This window comes from Mesoplodon densirostris, chromosome 1, assembly GCF_025265405.1.
Source record: "Mesoplodon densirostris isolate mMesDen1 chromosome 1, mMesDen1 primary haplotype, whole genome shotgun sequence".
Taxonomy (NCBI): domain Eukaryota; kingdom Metazoa; phylum Chordata; class Mammalia; order Artiodactyla; family Ziphiidae; genus Mesoplodon; species Mesoplodon densirostris.
Window position 1 is genome coordinate 49,488,284 of NC_082661.1, and position 21,275 is coordinate 49,509,558.

General features: G+C 48.6%; 1 protein-coding gene across 1 annotated transcript in view; it reads left to right on the top strand.

Moving 5' to 3' along the window:
* Window positions 1–21,275, top strand: part of LOC132488033 (FERM and PDZ domain-containing protein 2-like) — an 82,635-nt gene that overhangs the window by 16,103 nt on the left and 45,257 nt on the right. Inside the window, exons 2-11 of the mRNA XM_060096043.1 lie at window positions 3,721–3,809; window positions 4,206–4,351; window positions 4,713–4,838; window positions 6,476–6,633; window positions 10,716–10,737; window positions 13,000–13,154; window positions 14,965–15,097; window positions 15,804–15,891; window positions 17,629–17,755; window positions 19,647–19,718. Coding sequence (XP_059952026.1) covers window positions 3,721–3,809; window positions 4,206–4,351; window positions 4,713–4,838; window positions 6,476–6,633; window positions 10,716–10,737; window positions 13,000–13,154; window positions 14,965–15,097; window positions 15,804–15,891; window positions 17,629–17,755; window positions 19,647–19,718 — 1,116 coding nt within the window. The remainder of the gene's footprint in view (window positions 1–3,720; window positions 3,810–4,205; window positions 4,352–4,712; window positions 4,839–6,475; window positions 6,634–10,715; window positions 10,738–12,999; window positions 13,155–14,964; window positions 15,098–15,803; window positions 15,892–17,628; window positions 17,756–19,646; window positions 19,719–21,275) is intronic.

A 21,275-nucleotide genomic window follows, 5' to 3' on the forward strand; every position in this document is an offset into this window, starting at 1 on the left:
ATCTGACCAGCTCTGTGCCTCCCCTCACACCTCTCTGCCCCCTTGCTTGCTTCCCTCACCCCATGCTCCTGTCCTGCCCAGCTTCTCTCTGATCTCAGAATCTGCCATGCCCTGGGATTTTGCACCTGGTGTTCCCTCTGCCTGGAAAGTTCTTCCCAATACTGACACCTTCTCGACCTTCAAGTCTCAGCTCAAATGTCACCTCCCCAAGGCTCCTTCCTGGACCATTCCAGCTCAGGTGTCCCCACACCAAAGGCATGCTGTAGTGCATCCCCTTGTCTATTTGTTCTGCCTAGTCTCTCTCTCTCTGTGGAATTATTTTGTTTATCTGTTTACCTGTTCATTGTCTGTCTCCTTCTCCCCATCCCCCCTAGAATGTAAGCCTCATGAGGGTAGGATGTTCTATTGGACCTACCATTCTATTCGTAGCCAGAGCTTATAATATACTAGGCAATCTCACAGGTGAAGCTCAGGGCTGCTCCCACCACGGCCCACATGAGAGGGCAGCCCAAGAAGAAGCACTAAAGAGCAAGGTCACGGATGGAGCTTCTAGGCTAAGCTAGACCCGGGTGCGAGGCTGCTGGAAGCTGGTGGCTGACAGGATGTACCACAGCGTGAGAACTTATGGAAGGGAGCCCCAGGAAACTCCTGGATGGGCAATGGGGTTTCAGATGGAAAAAGAGACTTTTAGGTTTTTATATGACCACAGAAGTCTTCAGAGAATGGAGTCAATACAGAGGACTCAGGCAGTGGAGGTGAGATCCAGCAAGATGCTTGAGAGATGAGGGTGCAGCAATGAAACTTCCCCCAAAAGGCATGCCTGTTGGCTGGACTCTTTTTCCAAGCATCCTCACTGGCAGGAGGACTGGGTTTATCCATATGGTGGGATCCCTCCATCCTTTAGATAGTTAATGATCCCCTTTTTAGCCCACAGTACAGCAGTAGCATGCACTCGCCCACCAGACCGTTTAGAAAAACTTGGAGAGAAGCCCAGAGGCATCACAACATGCTGGTGAAAGGCTGATGATGACTGTTTCATAGCCCATTTGCTGTTTGTTTAGTTACTTTCTTGAACGAATTTTGTAAGTCTGTACTCTTTGTCATGGTGGCCACTGAAGTCTCCACTCAGTTAATTTAGTGGGTACCTAATGATTGGATAGGGGTTTCTTTAAGTGCTTGTAACCAGTAATTCTCCCAGTCTTTGCTGGTGGGCTCTGTGTGTTGTGAGAACAGGCCTTCAACACTCAGTCAGGCAGTACACACTCTATCTTAGCCATCACTTCGGACTTGCTCAGAATCTCATGGTCAGCCAGAGGTGAGTGTTTCGCCTCTCAGGGATTTTTTGGAGCTTTTCAAAGGTAACTATAGATATCTCATTTCCCAGTTTCTTCTTTTAAGGTTTTTGTTTGTTTGTTTATTTTGTTTTGTTTTTTAATTAGCTTGCTGTTTGCCCAACTGTTATTGCTACCTCCAGCAGCTGCAATGTTAAACAATTACTGTTGATTGTTTTTGAGAAATGTCCCCCCGGAAAAGTCTGCTTGCACTGGGCAAGCTCTGAATTGGGTCAAGTGTTAGCAAACATTGTGAGAGGGGCTTTCCAGAGAACTGCCAGACAGGTCAAATAATGATAATTCTCTGACAATGGAGTTTTGAAAGAGCTACAACTCTATTTTGATCTTTACTATATCTACAGGCTGCTTGTTTCATCACTGCTTTTATGGAGGAGAGGGTTTTTTGGAGGTTTTTACTCTGGCATTCCCATTACCACATTTTCTCCTTTCCTTTCCTTTCCTTTCTTTCTTCCCTCCCTCCCTTCCTTCACTCCTTTCTTCCTCTTTCCCCCTCTCTTCTTTCTTTCTTTCTTTCTTTTTTCTTTCCTTTCTTTCTTTCTTTCTTTCCTTCTTTCTTCCTTTCTTCCTCTCTTCCTCCCTCCCTCCCTCCCTTCCTTCCTTCCTCCCTCCCTCCCTTCTTTCCTTCCTTCCTCCCTCCCTCCCTCTTTTCCTTCCTCCCTCCCTCCCTCTTTTCTTTCCTTCCTCCCTCCCTCCCTCCCTCCCTCCCTTCCTTCTTTCTTTCCTTCCTTCCTTTCTTCTTTTTTAAATAATTTATTTGCTGAAGAACTTAGGCTGTTTGACTTGCAGAGTTTCCCAAGTTTGGATTTCTCAATGGCATACTCTCTGTGTAGTTCAATATATTCTTTACCCTTTAAAGGTCATAAAATGGCAGCTAGATACAGAGACCTGATATGACTCAGGTTTAATCCCTTTGTAAGACTATAGCTGGTGTTGTGTCCCTTCTACAGGAGGCACAATATATAAATTTTCAGGGCAACTTTCTAGTGCAGTCAAATTTATTTTCAAGCAGGATGGTAAGTACATTTACATTCCAAAATTAAAATAGGAGCAGAAATCTCATTCAACCAAGCCGAAACCCTCTTAGCTGGCTATTAAATAAGAAAAATTTAGTATGTTGGTTTGTTAAATATAGAACTTTTAGGATCTAAGACCATCTGTAACTATAATAACTTCTGTCATATTTCAGTACAGTATAATAATTCTCTATGAAGACTAGGTCAGTGCTGTCCAATATTAATCATAAAAGTTAATACTTATATATATTTATTTTGTGCTAGGCACTGTCCTACTCCCTTTTACATATTGTGCATATTTTCATTTCCCTCTGCTTGGTAAATTGAAAATGTGAATATATACAGTATATACATTTTGTTCCTCCTATTAGCATATGTTGGAAAGTGTTGACTACATTATGCTTAATAATCACGAAGTCCCCAGTTTCAGTCTCTTCATTTTAAAACCCTGCACAAAAGCCTGTGATGGGCAAATATTGTTCTTCTGCTCAAGAGTTGATATTAAGAGTTGACACAGGAAATATCTACTGAAGAAGCAGACATGGCAACATTAACCACCTCACACATGTTCAGATATTTCCTCCCAGTCTCTAGCTTGTCTTTTCATTCTCTTAACAGCATCTTTCTGAGAGCAAAAGTTTTTAATTTTGAAGAGGTCCAATTTAACATTTTTTTCTTCTATGGCATGTGTTTTTGGTGTCAAGTCTAAGACCAATTGCCTAGTCCTAGATCCAAATATTGTCTCTTATTTTTTCTAAAAACGTACAGTTTTATGATGTACATTAATCTATAATCCACTTTAAGGTAATTTTTGTATAAGGTGTGAGTTTTTTTCATGATGGATCCAGTACTATTTGTTGAAAAGGCTGTCCTTCTTCTATTCAATTACTATATTGAAATGATGGTATTAACTAACTACTCCAGCCTTTCTATACATTTAATGCATTTTTTTCTAGTCATAAAAAAGCTAGAAAAAAATCACATTTCATATTTTTTGAGATTCAGAGATTTCATTTCCTATTTGAGAATCATAATCTTGTCCCATTGTTTTTTCTTTACTAGGCAGTGTTTCATTGTGGTTATAAAGATTTAGAAAAATGGGGCAGAATGAGAATGCCTAGTCCATAAGTCTCAAGAAAAGTTTGAAAGAAGAAGTAGGAGGAAGAAAAAAAAAAGAAAGACAAGTGAGGGCCTGGATTACAGCTTTGATTCCATTATTGTTTACCTGGGTTCCCTTGGACTGCTTTCCTGCCTGTAAATGGGATCAACAGTCCCTCTTCACAGACACCTTGTGGTAAATAATATCACATACAGAAAGTGTCTAGGTTCTGCTGCAGTGCCCTTCTCACCCTCAGGGGACAGATGGAAAAGCCAGGCTCTTTCTCCTGGGAATCAGGCTGCCGGAGGCTGGTCTTGGAGGTGCGTGGAGGGAGCTGAGCAGCTGGTGAGTGGAGAGCTTGGATTAGCGTGTTGGATGGAGGGTTGGCTGGGCCATAATGTGCTCCCCACCCTGCCCCCAACTCAGCACACCCGCCCTCGGAGCTCCGGCTATAGAAAAGATCAGTGACGCAAATGGATTAGGAAAAGCCTGTCTGGCCTCTTCCTGCTGCCACCGCACCTGGGGCTCTCCACGCTGGAGATTAGTGGGTGGCAGCTTTGTCAGGGGGACAGACATTTAAACGTCAGCTTTTGTTTAAAGAGAGCTTCTAAGAAGAGAGGGAAGAGAAGACCAGCCTTTCTCACCTCCTTCTCCAGCAGATCAGTCCCTTGCTTTCCTATGAGTCTGCACCTTTTCAAAACACAGGGCTTACTATTCCTTCTACTGATTCTTGCCCTTCAGGCAGGTGTTGGTGATCATTAGAGACAGGGCTGGTTCTGGCACCAAATCCAACTCTGCTTGTGGCAGCCAGAGAGGAAAAGACATGAATCATGTCTGGGAGGCAAAAAAGGTTGTTTACCCACTTTCCCAGACAGAGAGGGCAGCAGGCGAGAGACATTCCCCAGACAAGGAAGCTCTCTGTGACAGCACATGCCCGGCTCAGAGGGAACCATTCTCATGGTTTGTTTGTTCATTCGTTCATTTATTGACTTAACACTTAACTGGGAGTTTATTTATTTATGTGCTCTTTCACTGAGAACCAGCCGAACCCAGCCAGCCACCAATGAACATTTCTTTAGCTTCTCCTGTGTGCCTGGTCCTGCAACCAGCCCTGGGGACGCAAGCGATAAAACATGGGGACGGTGTGCTGCAGAGGGGGCTGGACCATGCATGGGCTGGCATGGCCAGTGCTGGTCCAGACATGCTCCCGGACACTGCAAGGGCTCTGCCACACGTGTGTCTTTGCAGGCATGAGCCCGGCCTCTGTGACTCTGGCCAGTGCCCTGCAGGTCCGGGGCGAAGCTCTGTCTGAAGAGGAGATCTGGTCCCTCTTGTCCCTGGCTGCTGAGCGGCTCCTGGAAGACCTCCGTGGTGGTAAGAGTGTGTGACTGGGGCAGCCGAGTCACAGGGAGCTGAATGTGAAGCTTCCCAAACAAACACATTTCTGGGTGCTGCTTATTGATCTGTCATCTGTCCGAGGTATTAGAATGAGTAGGCAAAGGACACCCACCCATGGAGCTGCTCTGGGAGGGCAGCTCTGTCTCTTGGACCCATGGCATGCCGCAGAGTTGGAAGAAAGTTCTTTTGCCTTGGTATTGCAACTTTTCTGGGCATGGTGTCTAGGGAGAGAGTGGCTGCAGCTCTGTGGGCCTCTCCCAACACCTGGGCAGTCTGGGTAGAATCAGAGGCAGGGGGCAGCTATCAGGATGGCTGGCACCGGCAAAATGGTCCCCTGCAAGATGCTGCAACAGCTAGTGTCCCATCAGGGGACAGAACCCACACACTCAGTGGTCTAAACAGGGGAGGTTAATATAAAGAATTATTTATAATTCCGATAGAAAAGTAACTGTCAGATATAAGAAAACTCGACATGGCCCTCTAGGATTGAGGGCAGTACCCAGTGAGGGACAAAATTGGAAGGGAAGCCCCTTCCCCAGGTTGGGGTTCAGATCGGCTGGAGGAGCTGTGCTTGCAGCCCACGATGATGGCAAATTTCTCTGCTTTGCCTGGCCATAGCCGTCTGCAGTCACCTGACAAGCTAGGCACAGGCACTTGCCTACAGGTGACCCTCTGGGTGGGGGCGGGAGCAGGTGAGCCACAGCCCTGGGACCTAGTGCCGGCAGGAGGCCTGGAGCCCAACGGGTCTGTGTAGACCGGGTCTCGCGAGAAGATGATCACTTGACAAGGTCGGCCCGAGGGGTGGCCCAGGGACGTGCATAGGAGCAGAGCGTCACTCTTAAGCACAAACCGGTGACCACTCCCCCGCCCCCCCCTCGAAACAGCTGGAGAGCCCGCCTCCCGCAATGTCTTTCCAGCGCCCTCTACTGAGAAAACTGCACATCACGCTCGCCGTAAAAGATGCTTAAGGGAGGGAGCAGGTCTTGAAGACGCATTTGGAGATTCGAGGCATTAAATTCATAACTGGAACAAACACTGAGTGCCCACACCCAGATGTCAGCTCCGAAGTCACACGTGCTTGGGGCCTGCCAGCCAGCCGTGGAGGCTCCCCATGCGGGAGATGACACATGCGCAGTCAGGGTGAGGGTCCCCGCGTGGGGAGATGAAGGGAGGCTGTGCACCTGTCCCTTCAGCTGCATCTTCTCCCTGATCTTCACTCCCTCTTCCTCGCCCTGGAGGTTCTGATGAACAGCTATAGTACATCCAGAAGACCGGCTATCTTGGTCCCTGAATTGGCTCCAGAGAACTCAGACTTGTGCTAATTTCCAGGTGGATCTGATCTCTCTTTACCTTTTACCTTGAGACTCTTGGGCCACCTGTGAATTTGGATGCAGCTGCTAGTTTCCCAGCTACCGCTGCAGCCACCTTTCATGACACATGCTCCTATGCCTGCACACGTCAGGGTTGAATTCCTTCCACTACATGTTTCCCCGGGTCTTGCTCACAGTTCATCCCAGAGGGGGGTTTGCAAGGCACCTGCCGGGCACAGTCCCACAGATGGCCCTCCAGATGGCAGCCCTATCTCTACACCCGCATCGCTGCCTTGGTTTCAGATTCCTCGGACTATGTGGTCTGCCCCTGGTCAGTCTTGCTTTCTACGACTGGAAGTCTCTCCTTCCAAGACCATGTTTGTCATATAGAAGCGGCTCCTTTCAAGGCCCCTGAACTGCTACCGGGACAGAGTGATGACGAGCAGTCTGATGCACCTCAGGTAAGGCACGTGGTGTCTCTGCAGCACCTCTGGGCCTGTCCTCTGGGAAACGCCTGGTCCTAGGTCATCCCCAGCTCCCAGCTCAGCCCCGAGGAACACTGAAGCAGAATGGAGTTAAAGAATTTTATTCCCAGGCTTTCTTGCCAGTAATTTATTAGCTCTTAGATGAGGACAAGTCAACTTCTCTGAGCTCCAAGATCTATGTCTGTAAAGTGGGGTTAATATGACCTAATAAATAAGACTTATTAGAAATACTCAAAAAGAAATTCTGGAAAAATTGTAGATAAATAGTCCAGCAGCATGTAACAAAACGGTAAAAAGAGCCCAACAAGTCCTCAACTGGAATGTATCCCAAGGCATGAGTAAAGATTGATTTGGCTGCAGTGATGTTGATTGCTGTGTTGTTTACATTAGTGACAACCTGGAAACAAGCTAAATCTCCAGTGAGAGTAAACATGAAACAAGACAGCATTAAAATTGAGCTGTAGAAACTTAATGACCTGAAAAGAAATTAAATATATACATGTACAACGTGATCCTAGTTGTGTACACATACACGCACACGCACATACACATGCCCAGAGTTCTAAAAATATATGTCTCGAGTGATTATTTCTGGATGGCAACATCAGTGGTGAGTTTTGTTTTTCCATGGATGTGTTTTACTTCTGAATAGTAAAAAGTTCTAATGAAACATGATCTTCAATTTAAAAAGAAGCATTTCTAAGGAAAGAATGATGTCAGGCAGGCACACAGTGCTGGGCAGGGCATAGTGTGTGTTTAATCATTGAGTTCTGTTCCTTTCCCTTTCATTGGAAAAGGACAAATCTGGAATTTCCGCTCCTCTCAGGAGGCATCCTGGAATGGGAGCTGCTTTTCCTTTGCGCTTGGAGAATAGGACCTCAGTGGCTTCCAGGTTTGTCTAGTTTGGGCCCATGTCTGACTGGTTTGTCTCCAAATCAGATCACCACAGCGAAAATATGAGAGTCACCTTTGCAGTGGCCTGGGCTCTGTCACCCCACTGGCAGTTGCCCCAGCACTCCAGGCCCCTGAACCCTTTCCTACACTGCCAGATTCCAGGGGTGAATCCCTGGACTCCTGTGTTGGACACAGACTTGAGTGCCTCTCAGATTGCCCCTATTTGGGTCTCTTGGGTGATGCTCCACCCACACCAAGTTGCCTCCTACACTCTGAACTCAGCTAAGATGACACATCCTGAGCCGTGGGATCTGACTTTCTGAGCAAACACTAGAGGGGCCTGCTGATGAAACCTGAAAGTGTAGGGGAGCTAGTTTCCTACGGAGTGAAACTCCACCAATGGGAAGTGGGAGATGGGAGGGGAAGGAGAAGATAAATTCTCCCTTCTTCCTTTCTTCATGAACTGCTTTTAGGAAAGTCTTGCTAGCCTTCCAGAGAAGTTCTGAGTGCCAAGGCTTAGTGTGCTGTGCTTCCTGCTGTGCTTTGTCGCTTGTTACAAGGAAGTGACCAGCATAGTGACCCCACACATCACATCTGTCCTTGCCTCCCTCCCCCTTTTCTCCTCACCCTCTTTGCCCTGGGCTTACTGCTCCTGAATGAAATGTCACACTGAATCCTTGCTTCAGGCTCTGCTTTCTCCAGGACCTGAGCTAAGACAGGTCTTGAGTGCTCCTGGGGTCCTTCCCCATCCTTCCCAACACTCACTGGTGAGGGACAGACATCACTCTCCTGACTGCAGCTTGGCCTCTGCTGAGTGTCTTCTGAAGATCTAGTCACTCCTTTGCTCAGACCATCCTGGAGCTGAGCCAAGCTGGAGAAGAACATCCTTCTCCCTCTGCACACGTTCCTCCATGGAGAGGAGGGAGGGTTCCCAGAGTTCCAAGGCTCAAGGAATAGGCTGAGCTAAGAACTAGGGAAGTGTGTTGCTGAAAATCTGAGCCAGGAAGGAGAGGGTGAGTTTGAGCTGGGAGAGGGTCAATGTGGGCATGGACTGAGGTCTTAATGGACCAAACAGCAATTTTGTTGGTGGTTTAATTCCCTAGGCATGGCATATGGGAGTGTGGCTTAAGTAGAAGAAACCACTGGCCTTCAACCTTATTTGTTAGGCCAGGATGCAAGGTTACCTGGCCATTCTCTCTCTTACAGCATCCCTACCACGCAGTTCTGTTAACTGCTGTTCTCCTCCATTCATCAGGGTCTCCTGTCTTCATCCAGTTTGGCTTGGGTCCTGTGGGAGGTGGGGTAGACAATCAGGAAAGTAGTCTCAAGAGAGGCTGTGCTCAGAATCCTCCCACAGCCCTGGGCCCTTTCTGAGGTTAAGAGGATGTACTCTGACCCCTCTCCTCAGGGCAACATTCAGCTCTACCCAGCACACTGAGATATTTCCCCCCACTGCTTGGAGTGTTAGTTCTAGGTGCAGGTGGAAGGTGTGAGCAGGTCTCTAACTACAAGGCACTTATGCCACCATCACCCCATCCCAGGATCGTGGCAGACATTACCAATCTATCATGATGTTCTTTTACACTGAGCCAGGAGTTGCCTTCAGAATCCTTCTCACCACCCTTCTCCAAGGCAACAACTACCAGTGGGTTGTATTTGGGATTTGGGATGAGGCCTGTTGTCATTGCAGCCTTAGGCCCTGCGCTGGGACACTTTAAGATAAAGCCCTTGGAATCCAGGTGAGTTCCCAGGTGTGGACGGTGCCTCTGGCAGTGCTCAGGTAGCCATTCTCAGGGTCAGTTCTCTGGAAATGAGGGTGCAGCTGGTGAACTTCCCTGCAGGTGTCTAGCCTTTTATCAGAGGAGTGGTTAGCTGGTTTAGGTGTACAGTTTCGGACCAAGAAGAGGACTAATTGGTACATGTGAATTGGACACATGCCCTTGACCTAAAAATGTAAAAACCAAAACAAAACCCACTTGCATTAAACTCAGTAGATTGCTCAAGTAACGATACATTTTTACATATCATGCTTTGTGAATTCAACGTCTCCCTTTCAAAGTCCCAGTAATCATTTCATGAAGAGAAAAATCTTAAGGGAAATGCACCTTGTCAGTTATAATAGAAGCCTAATAATAATAGTAATGATAATAATAATAAACATTTATTGAGGATTTAGTATGATCCAGAGGTGACAAAGCCAAGTGGCTCAAGGCAGGGGCTCTGGTGCTTGGGTTCAAGTTTAGGCTTTAGGTCTTATTTGGGCAAGTTCCCTAACTTGTCTTTGCTTTAGTTTCCTCCTCTGTGAAATGAGGACAATTAAATACATTCTTCACAGGATGGTGGTGGGGACTAAATAAATTAATATAAGTAAAAGACTTAGAGAAAGGCTTAGTCTGTTATAAGTGCTCTCTGACTAATAATAATCAAAACAATAATGAATATTATTATTACCGTGTCCAGGTCCTCTTTACGCAATCCTCAGAAGTTTTCAGGCAGAATATTCACTTTAAATATGATGAAACTGAGGCTCAGGGAAGTCAGATAATGCTCTTCTGTTACATGATGTTGCTTTCTGACAACATATGATGATTTTTAATCAGGCTGAACCATAGTGTGTCATGTAGAGACAGTTTTGGCTACAAGAAACAGAAAGCCTAAAATACAGCTGCTGGAACCATACATATAGTTATTTATGTAACAAGAAGTCAAGAGATTGATCAGAAGCTTGGTAAATGTCATCAAGGATCTAGGCTGTATATTTCCAGTCTATCCTCCTTAGCTGTTCACTTTTTGTCTTTATGCTTATTGCCTCATGGTCATAAGATGGCTGCCATGATTCCATGTATCACATCAGTGTTCAAGACAGAAACAGGGGGGAAAGGATGGGACCAGCCACATGTGTTCCTGTTGACAGTAAAGAACAAACTTTTTCAGAAGCCCCCTAACAGACTTACTTCACATCTTTCACAAAAATTAAGTGTCATGGTCACTGAGACTTTCAGCCTCTAGAGTAGGATGCAGCAAAGTTTAAGGGAGTTGCAAATGGTTGTTTGGCTAGCCAGCCAACAGTGTCTGCCACATGTGGAAATGAATTGTATCTTGTTTACAGGACCATGGAATAACAGAGGTGGCAAATCTAATCATGTGCTTTTTCTCTTGGGCAGATGCACGTCTATTCTTTGGGAATGACCCTCTACTGGTCAGCAGGGTTTCACATTCCACCAAATCAGGTCTGTGAACAAGATATTCAAAGTCTTGCCAGGTCATGTCTTTGGATTTATTTAGTTTTTTCCCAGGGCAGGGACCACATCTGTTGAGCTATGTGCCACCACTCTGTACTCCTAGGTTCTAGGAAGGATTACCAATCGATTAAAGAGCTGCTCCTGCTGCATACAGAAAGAACCTCAGAATCCTACTCAACTTGGCACTCCAGGCAGACACAATTTGGGATTGGCAAGCAAGATAAGACCTTATTTGCCACTCCAGTCCAGAGGAAGTAGGAAGCTAGAGGATTTTATAGATACTGAAGATACCAATTTATAGAAAGGCTTTAAAGCAGCCCTTCCTGAAGTGAGATGCTTCCATGAAAAAGGGTTCTGTGCTCAATTGATTTGGGAAAATGTCCCTACGATGTCTTCTTCTTGAAGATTTGTCAGAGTAGTTTATTAAAGACTCTGAGAAGGCTTAAAGCACAGAAACTTTTAAATTTTATCATAGCATTTTACAAAATTTTTGACTACAGGATGCGTATGTGTGTGTTTGTGTGTATGCGTAAATTTTCATCTGACACTATAAGAATTCCGTGGAAACCAGTGTAACAAGAACATACACTGGAGAACTCTGTCCAGCCTGTTTGCTTTATTTCTTTCCTCCCTCCCCCCCTTTCCTTCCTTCCTAACCTCCTTCCTTCCTTCCTTCCATCTCACCCTTGCCCTCTCCAATTAAACATCCCAGTGTTTCCGGCGCTCCTTCTGAAAAGGGACCTGCCCATGTCCCTCTCCTGTGGAATCTTTCACAGCTCCCCACTCCCCATGGGGTTGCATTCCACTTCTCAGCAGAGCATACCTGGAGCCCAGAATTGGTTCCTACCTGTGACCCTGGTTCCTCTCTGATACTCTGCCATAATCAGGGCTGGCTTAGTGGGCATGTGGCCTGTGTAATAGCACAGGGCCCTGCACTTAAAAGGGCCCCCCACTTTATTCAGTGCTCTGCATTAAAGTTCTCAGCAATTTTGACCAAGGGGCCCTGCATTGTCCTTTTGCCCTGGGCTTGGTCCTGCCCATAGCCTCCTTCCTTCTAGACACATGCCAACATTTGCCCACACTGCTCCCTCTGTCTGCGGCTCCCTCCCCAGCCTTACTCCTGGCCAGCCCCAGTGTACTTTTTGAGATTTAGTTCAAGTTCTTTCCCCAGCTCCCTCCTCTCTCCCCAGCCTGGGTTAGGCCACTTCCTCTGTGTTATGACCATGTCTTATGTTTCTGAGACCATAAGCCCTTATCACCCTGTACTTTACTTGTCTCTTTAAGTGACCATCTTCCTCATTAGACTTTACACCTCTTAAAGGCTGGGACTGTCTCCCACCTTATACTGCAAGTAGCCACGCAGTCCCGGCATGTAAGAGGTCCTCTGATGTGCTATATGAGTGTGGGACTCAGTAGCCTGGTTACACGTGAAGTTAGGCATTCACAACTCATGCTCCATGGCAGGAGATGGTAGTGCAGTCTTCATCTGGAAAATAACTTACAGTATGGGTGAGGGTGAGAAAACACCTGAGAGTGAGTATGAATTTGAGACCTTCCCCATATAAATTATGGTCATTCAAACACATGAGGGAAGTGTTTAATAAAATAACTATTTTTTCTTTTGCTTGATGTGTACATGTGACATAAAGTTCAATCAATGATTATTGACCTTACGCTGGCCACTGGAGATTCCAAAGTGAAAAAGCCACAGTCCCTGTGGTCCTGGAGCTCACACTCTAGGGGAAAGGCCCAGTGAGAGCCACCTAAATAATTAGAGAAAATGTCAAGCTGGCCAGGTGGATGTGAGTTAAAGGCTGACCTGGTTTGATCTGGGTGCTTGGCATAGGCAGAAATCCATTTTGTCAAGCATCTATTTTTTGTAGGCATTTCAAGGATGTGTTTGGGCTCCCTGCGCCCCGAAGGATGTTCCAGATTAGAAAGCAGCAAACTACACACAGCTGGTGCAGAGATAATTGCTCCACATTCTGTGGCCTCAGTGATAAACAGGCCTCAGTCTGTTTAGCCTCCCTAAACTTCCCAGAAGGAGCGAGCATCTGTCTAGTTAATGAGAACATCCATTCTTAGTTGTCTCCATGGCACACCTGACAAGGCACTGGCCTCAGGGGCTGTGGCTCTGGAGGCTTCTCACGTGGCTGCCCCACTCTCCAGCCCCTGCAGCTCTGCGAGCCCCTGCACTCCATTCTGCTGACCATGTGCGAAGACCAGCCTGGCAGGCGGCTACCGCTGCAGTCCATCCTGGAAGCTTGTCGGATTCATTGGGAAGAAGTGGCTGTCCACCCAGCCTCTGCCAGTCTCCGCATCAGACAGCTGGTCGGCTTGGTTCTGGGCACCATCTCCGAGGTCAGTGTAGATCTACGCTTTCCAAGCCAGGGGCCACTCGCTAGCCACATGTGGCTGTTGAAGTTCAAATGAGCTAAGTCATAGTTCATTGAAAGGAAATAAAACATGCAATTCCTCAGTCACACCGACCACACTTAAGTGCTCAGTAGCCCCTTGTAGCTGGCGAGGACCATACTGGACGGGACAGATCTAGAACATTCCTGTTACTGCAGTTCTATCGGGCAGTGCTGGTGAAGACCTTTGAGTGAGCCTAGATTTCTAATGTGGCTAAGACCCTTGAGATCTTTGAAAGAGCCTCTTTTCATAAAAACAGTCGTGTTTATGACCCATGAGTTAGCTTATCAAAATTCAACTCTAGGTCTTGCATGAGAAGCCTTCCCTGACTTTGCCTACATCGTCCCTGGCCGCTCCCTCCCCTCTGCCATCTTGTACCTGCAGAGGGTCCCCTTGCTGTGCTTGTCACACGGTGCTGCTTGCTGCCCTGTGCACTCACCAGTGCCTAGCAAGGGGTCCGGCACATAGTGAGCATTTGGCTTAGGCTGGGTTTCCTTGAAGCAAAGCAAGAGGTGGGCATTCTTGTGCAAGTTAGTTATTGGGGAAGTACTCCTAGGAGAGGGAGTGATGGAAGGATGGGGGACAAGCCGAGTAAGGAGGTGGTCTCAGGAGGAGACAGCCTCAACCTGATCCCACAGGGAGCGCCAGAGCAGGAATTGCACCAGCCTTGGTCCCCCTTGAGGCCAGGACAGAGCTGGGACTTGGGTGAGGCAAGTGAGGTGTTCGCTGGGCAGCACTGCACTTGTCCAGGGGCGTGTTGGAGAATTGAGACAGGGGCCATGTGGATGGAGAGGAGGGGATGGCTGTGGAGATGCTGCCCACAGTCAATCAGAAAAGGCCTCTCCCAGGAATTCCCTAGCGGTCCAGGGGTTAGGACTCTGTGCTTCCACTGCAGGGGGCACAGGTTCGATCTCTGGTCGGGGAACTAAGATCCGGAAAGCTGTGCAGGTGGCCAAAAAAAAAGAAAAAAAAAGAAAAGAAAATGCCTCTCCCATCCTGTCCTCCTTCTTGGACCCCTTCTCTCTTGGCATGTAAACATGTCACTCCTGTTCATTGAGCCAGAGGATTTGGTGGGGACAGAGGAGGTCCATGTATTCGAAGGACACTAGAGCCTACCATCCATTGATATGTCGTTGTCCCCTGATGGACATTGTGATGATCTGCAGCATTGCCATCGGGAAATCATAAAGTGATTTCGATCAGGGACCTGTGAAGTGATTTCCAACCGCTTATTCGACCCTCCCTGGGGCACTGAACTCAGTAAGCTACAGGGGTGCGTTAAGCACACAGTGAGGTTGTGGGAGAGAGACAAGCAAGCACACTTGCTGTAACGTGTTGGAATAGAGGCGGATGTGAGTAAAGTGACGAGGGTAGGTGAAGAGAGGACATTCCTATCTGCAGATATGGAGAGGGCAGAGGTGGAGAGGGTTAGAAGTAGAGACGATGTAGCTCTGGGCCTTGGAAGCACAGGAGAGATCATCAGGGAGACCCTGGCCTGTGGAGGGGGCGTGTGAGCGAAGGCACAGATGTTCATGAGTATGCAGGTGTTGGGGGGTGGGGGTGAGTGAACCACCTCTAGGCTGTGTGGCTGGTACACACAGACGTTGCTTTGGTTGCTACGTGCTCACTGTTGGGCTCCCACTGTGCAGGACAGACCCTTCCACGCTGACTCAAACTGATAGCCAGGTTGTATGTGTCTGTGTAAATGTCCCCTCTTGACCTTGGGATGCGGATGTGTGATGCACTTGACCTTCAGGTGGAGAGGAGGGCGGTGGAGGAAAGCTCGTCCGGGCAGCAGGACAGAAGCTACCTGCTCAGGAACAGGCTGCAGCAGGCCAGCTGTGAGAGCCGGGCAGCGAGGGCCCCGGGGTGTCTGCATCCCTGCAGAGGTGGGTATGGTGCCCTGAGCATTCCCTGGGTGGGCTGATGGTACCCACTCTGTTGTTTCCTGGCCCCTGTGGGCCTGATGTCCATGCTGTGGAGGCAGAGAAAGCCCGTGCAAACCCCACTCTTCCAGGAAGCCCCTGAAGAGAAGGGGCTGAGCTTAGGACTCGCCTGTGTCCTGAGGAAAACTTCATTCGGAGATGTAATTTAGCAGAGTTATTTATATCCAACATAAACTCTTTTTTAAAATTGATAAAAACAAATTTAAACAAATGACATGAAAGAAAAATTTCCCTTTAATAGATTTCTAGGTGGAGTGAAAGAAAAAGCAATTTGTGAAAGAGTGTTTTTTTTGTTGCTCTAGGTGTGTTAGAAGAATGGCCTTTAGACTAATCTTCAAATCTTCCACCGTTCTCTGCTTTTCAATTTGAGATTTAAAAAAAAATTAATTTACTGTTTGTTGTCCATAAAATAAGGTTCTCTTTGTTGTTAAGCTTCGTCTTTCCTCCTAAAGACTCCCCCAACCCTCTGTAACTGTTATTTCCATTTCCATTTTTCACATGAGGAAAGAGACTCAGAAAGGTCAAGTAACTTTGTCAACGGCACACAGCTAGTAAGTCCTGATGCTGATATCCACACCCTAGGTTGCTTAATTCAAGAAAGCCATGCTCTTTGCCTCTGCTCATGCCCTCCACCATGCTCTTTGGTTAGTTTCAGAGAGAAGCACAGAGACTCAGAGCTTCCTGGAGCCCAGACTGAGCGCCTCAGCACACAGCTGCTGCAGCCTCTCTGTGAACAGGTAAGCAGCAAGGTGTACGGGGCTGTGAACTTGGTGTGGGACCTGCTGTACCCTGCTTCTTTCTTCTGATCATTGAGAAGTCTGTTGCTTTTCCGGAAAAAGCTGACCCTATTGCATTGGCAGGTGAAAAAGCCACATTTAAGCAGATATGAAGCCAAGGTGATGAGGGGCCTGACGGCAGCTATGGTGTCAGGGCATTCTGTCTCCTCTGAGAACCAAGTTCAGACTCAGTTATGGAATAACATGCTTCTGTTGTTGTTGTGATTATCTATGTCACATGAGGTTGAGTAACAAATAGCTACAAAACACAGTGACTAAAAACAATGATTTATTTAGCTTTTGATTCTGTGAGTTAGGAATTTAGGCTGTGCTCAGCTGGGAGGTTCTTCTGGACTCTGCAGGGTACTTTTGTGCATCTGTGATCAGCTGCACCTCATCTGGGCAGCTTCGCTTCTGGGGGATGGCTGGCTGTTGTCTAGGCAAGTCCTGGCTCTTCACCACAGGCTAGCTAGCCTGGGATTGTCCTCATGACAATGGCAGAGTTGAGGTCAAGAGAGGGAAAGAAGGAAGGAGAAAAGGGAGGAGGGAGGGAGGGAGAGAGAGAGAGAGAGGTATCTCCACAGAACCTCCAGAACTAGCCCTAGCCCTCACTACTTCCACCTCATTCTATTGGCCAAAGAAAGCTATAAGTCAGCCCAAATTCAAGGAGTGGGAAACAGACTCCACCTCCTGATGGGAGGGGGTTCAAAGTCCCATGGTTAAGGGCATGGATTAGGGAGAAGAATTGTGGCTATTTTCAAAATCAGTCTAACAAACCTGCTTGAAACCCATATGGGCCCATATCTTCCTGGACCTGGAACATATGCATTTTGAAACTTTATTTATATACATCTTGATTCATTGTCCCTCCACGGATCAGCCAAGGGCTGTAGCCAGCTTGATGTCAAATACACAGCTGGGGCCTTGGCAGGAGGCTGCAGAGTTCACCTCAAAATGCTTTTTCCTTTATTTAAAACTCTATTTGTGGGATTTCCCTGGTGGCACAGTGGTTAAGAATCCGCCTGCCAATTCAGGGGACACGGGTTTGAGCCATGGTCCTGGAAGATCCCACATGTTGCGGAGCAACTAAGCCCACATGCCACAACTGCTGAAGCCCACGTGCCTAGAGCCCATGATCTGCAACAAGAGAAGCCATCGTGATGAGAAGCCCGTGTGCCACAACGAGGAGTAGCCCCTGCTCGCCGCAACTAGAGAAAGCCCATGTGCAGCAACAAAGACCCAATGCAGCCAAAAATAAATAAGCAAAACAAAACTCTATTTGCTATTTTCGCAATGAAAATCGTTTTCTTTTTGTTTTTCTGATTCCATAAACAATGTGTGTTTATCGTTGAAACATTTTGAACAATGGATAGAATTCTAGGGAGGAAAGTCAGAACCCTCTGCAGCCCCATCGTTCTGTGTTCAGGACCTGGGGTCACGGGCCCGGCCTGTCCTGAGCACAGTGAGCAAAGGCAGGGTCAAAGTGGGGTGAGGAAGAGACGGGCTGTACCCTTGTACCTCAAAACAACCCCCGTGGCTCTGCAGCCCTAACTTCTCTGGGCCTCAGCTTCCTCATTGACAAAGCAGCTATAACTCGTGGGGTGAAGGGGCAGTAGTGGGTACACGTGTGTGTGGGCTTTTGCTAGATGGAAGCTGTTTCTACTGTTAATTGTTGCCTCTTCTCTGACCGCTGGCCAGCGTTCTTCCAGCTGAAGTTCCCCCAGATCTTCAGGAAGGCCGACGGCTCAGCTCTGGTTCTGCTCTCCCAGAAAACTCACGGCTAGCAACTTCTTCTGGAAAGGGTTTCCTGCAGAGAAAGGGAAAGGTGAGCAGAGAGGACCAAAGGGCACTCCCAAGAGAGGTGTGAGCAAGGAGGCGTGTGTGGCTGACACAGCAGCTGAAAATGGGCAGGGTCCTGCCGGGGGTCGGGGCGGTGCAGCTTCCCTGGGCTGAGATTTACAGACAACTGGACTAAAATCATCCTGAACTTTGAAATTCAGGGCAATAGGTGTTATTGAGTGGCCTTGCTGTAGCCTCTGTGTAGGACAGAAGGTTGAAGATGCCAGGTCCCAGCGTTCACAGACATTGGTGTGGATGGTGGCAGAACAGCGGATGTGGTAAGAGAGCTGACAAGGCTGAATGTACTTGGAAAGGGCCTTCTGAACAGGTGACATGTGGGAGCAAAGGAATGGGTGGGACAGTCAGGGAGAGAGATTCTCCAGGTTGGTTGGCACATAGGGCAGTAGGGGTTGGATGAGTGTGGGGAGTCGAGGCTCAAGAGGAGGCAGGCCAGCCTGCCCCAGCCTGGAAGTCCATGACGACAGGAGGGACCATGTTGGGTGACCCCTGCTCGTGGCTCTGGGGACCCCTGACTCCTGGCAGGTGGGCTGGTCTCTGCTGAGGGGCTGGCTTGCTACACCTGTGCTGTAGGGTGAGATCAGGGGTGGACCCAGGATAACGCCTTCTGCCAGAAACAGCTCTGGCACCAGCGGTCAGAGCCACTTCCAGTGTTTAGATAAAAAGCATCCCTTCCTCGATGCATGATACTGACATTAGCTGAAAAACTGTTTTAATAACCACACAAGCCCACAGTGACCATGGGGATCAGTGCCCCTGGATCTGTGACAAGCCCCTCCCAAACAGGCTGTTCACGGAGGAGGCTGTCCCTGCCAGGCCTTCTGTCTGAGCATCAGGAGCCCTTTGGGAACATCAGACCCAGATGCCCCCAGAAGACCTTGTCTGCCTGTCTGTCTGTTGCAGAGAGATTTGCTTAATGTGCTCAACTAATTAGGGATGAGCTGAGCTCGGGGCAACCTCAGGACATCCTCTCCTCTGTGGCCCTGGTGCCACACTCCCCTCCAGCCCCTGCTGCCCTCCAAGGCCACTCTCAGGTCCTCATGAGCTTCGAGAGGGAGGGACGGACCAGCATCAGGGAGGCCTTGTTCATCTTCTTTGGCTTTTCTTCATAACCACTCAGTAAAGGTGCTTCTGAGGGACACCCCGGCTGGATGTTTGGCCTCTTGAGACAGAAGTCCTGCCAGGAGCCCATGGGGGACACATTAGAAGGCCCACCCAATCCTATCACTCACTGGTGTTAGATTTGGGTGAGTTTCTTAACCTCTTGGAGCCTTGACTTCCTGTAAAATGAGTTGAGAATGTGCACCCCATAGGGTGCACATTCTCAGCCCATTTTAGATGGCTGGGTCTAAATAATGGTGGCATTAAAGCACTTCCTGCTACAAACATGAAGTATTGTGAAACTGAGAATAGCTCTTCATGCTCACTACTGATTCAGTATCCAGAGCTGGAAAAACATTTCATCAGATCTAAATCTAAAGGTATTTTTGTTTTCGAAAAATCTTGTTGCATATAATATATATTTATTTTGAGACATATAAAAGACTATGTGATCATGCATGAATTATGACACTGAGAATGAAGTGGACACCTAACTGAAGAGCTAGAACATCACCCAAACCACACCCACTTGTAAGACATCTGCTCTGAGATGCCCAGCCTAGCTAGGGCCTCAGCACAGTTGAGCTCCATTTCATTGAAACCTGCTTGCTGCTGGCTCTGGGCAAGGGAGTGCTGCTAGTGGGCAGGGGGAAGTGAGGCCATGGGAGAAGCCCAGTTCTGGACCTGGGGGTCCAGCTCCGTGGAACTTGACTTTGATTTCTCTCCTCTACCGTGAGTGACTCTGCGTGTTTCTTCAGTTCTCCAGGCCGGAGTTTGCCCTGCTGGCTGGAGAGGCCCCGGTGATCTTGTATCTGCCTGGAACAATTGTGGTAACTGCTGGGTTAGGCTGGGTGGGGCTGGAGGTTGGCGAGGGAAGTGACCAGCTGGGCAGGCCACAAGGCTGACTGAGCTCTGAGGGGCTCACTCTCTCCTCCAGGCACCTGCCAGCCCTTGCCAAGTCACACTCCTACTTCATGTCCTTTCTTCAGCATCCTCTTCCCCTTTAAGAGGAACCCTATGTGACTTCTGACAAAGTCCTGATTGTCCTTCCAGACAAGCTCTGCCTTCTTCCCATTCAGTCAGGAAATATTCTTGAAGCAGCTAGTAGGTACCAGGCACTACTTCAGACCCTAGATCTCCAATATGAACAAAGCAGAGTCCTTTTCATGTGGAGCTTGCTTTCTAGCATTTATGCATTTGTCTGTTTTCTGGGGAGGAAAAGCCAGTTTCCCTTCCCTTGGCTCTGCTGCCCCAGCTCAGGCGGACCTGGACTGGGGGTGAGTGACAGCCTTGTCCCTCCTGGGGCCCAAGGAAAGAGCTGTGGTGTTGTCGGCCCAGAGTGGGTACAGCCATTGCCATGCCCTGCTCTGAGATGCCTGACTGGGACCCTTCCTGAACCAGCCCCCCCGGGGAGGAGGAGGGGAGGGATGGTGGAATACATAAGCCGGGGGCTGTCCTGGGTGGAAGGTGGCAGAGGTTGCAGGGTAGGGAGTGGGAGGCAGAGACTGGACGGGGCCTGGGGCACCAGGGAACAGAGGAGTTGGCAGCCAGACCCCATTACCAGAGGTGGGGAGGCAGGATCACTGTGAACCCAAGCTCCTTGTGCGTGCTCCAATGGGACATCACTTAGAAAACACACATTCAAGGATACAATTATTACAAATTTCAAGAGGGCAACTGCAGAGCCTTAAACCGAAGCACTGGGTGCTTCAGAGCACCTTCCAAACCCTCCCCGCCCCAGCATGCGCACATATGGTAAACAACCGCCCCAGGGGACACAGGTGTGCAGGATGGGCAGGAACCAGGGTGGCTTAGAGTGTGCCATATGGTCAGCCCTGCCTGGGATCATGGGAGAGCTCTCCCTCCCACAGGGTCCTCAGACCTGCCCTGGCCCCTGGGGTGCGGGGCTGCCCCTGGGTGTAGGAAGGTCATGGTGTGGTAGCAGGTATGGTCTCAATGGCACTAAAGCCAGCTGTAGTGTCCATCCATGACTGTCTTGTAATGAGGACATTCTGAGGAGGTCTGGGCCAGGCCTCAGTCTAGGCTTTGGGGCACAGGGGATACTCAGCCCCCATCCTTAGGGACGCTGGGCCCCTGAGCAGAAAGCATTGGGGGAGCAGAGAAGGGAGAGGGTGACTTGACCCTTCAGGCCACAGACAAGAGGTCTTGAGCCTGATCTGGGAAACTCATAGGAATTTGCCATGTGGGGAGGGAGAGGAAGAGCATTCCAGGCAGCGGGCAGTATGTGCAGAGACTCAGGCAGACAAGACCTTGTGGCGGCAGAATGATGAGCTGTTCTGGGCGGTTGAGCCCAGGCGACAGTGGTTAGGGTGGGGCTACAGAGGCCGATGAATCTGGAATTTGTCTGAGCAGGGTGAAGGGACAGA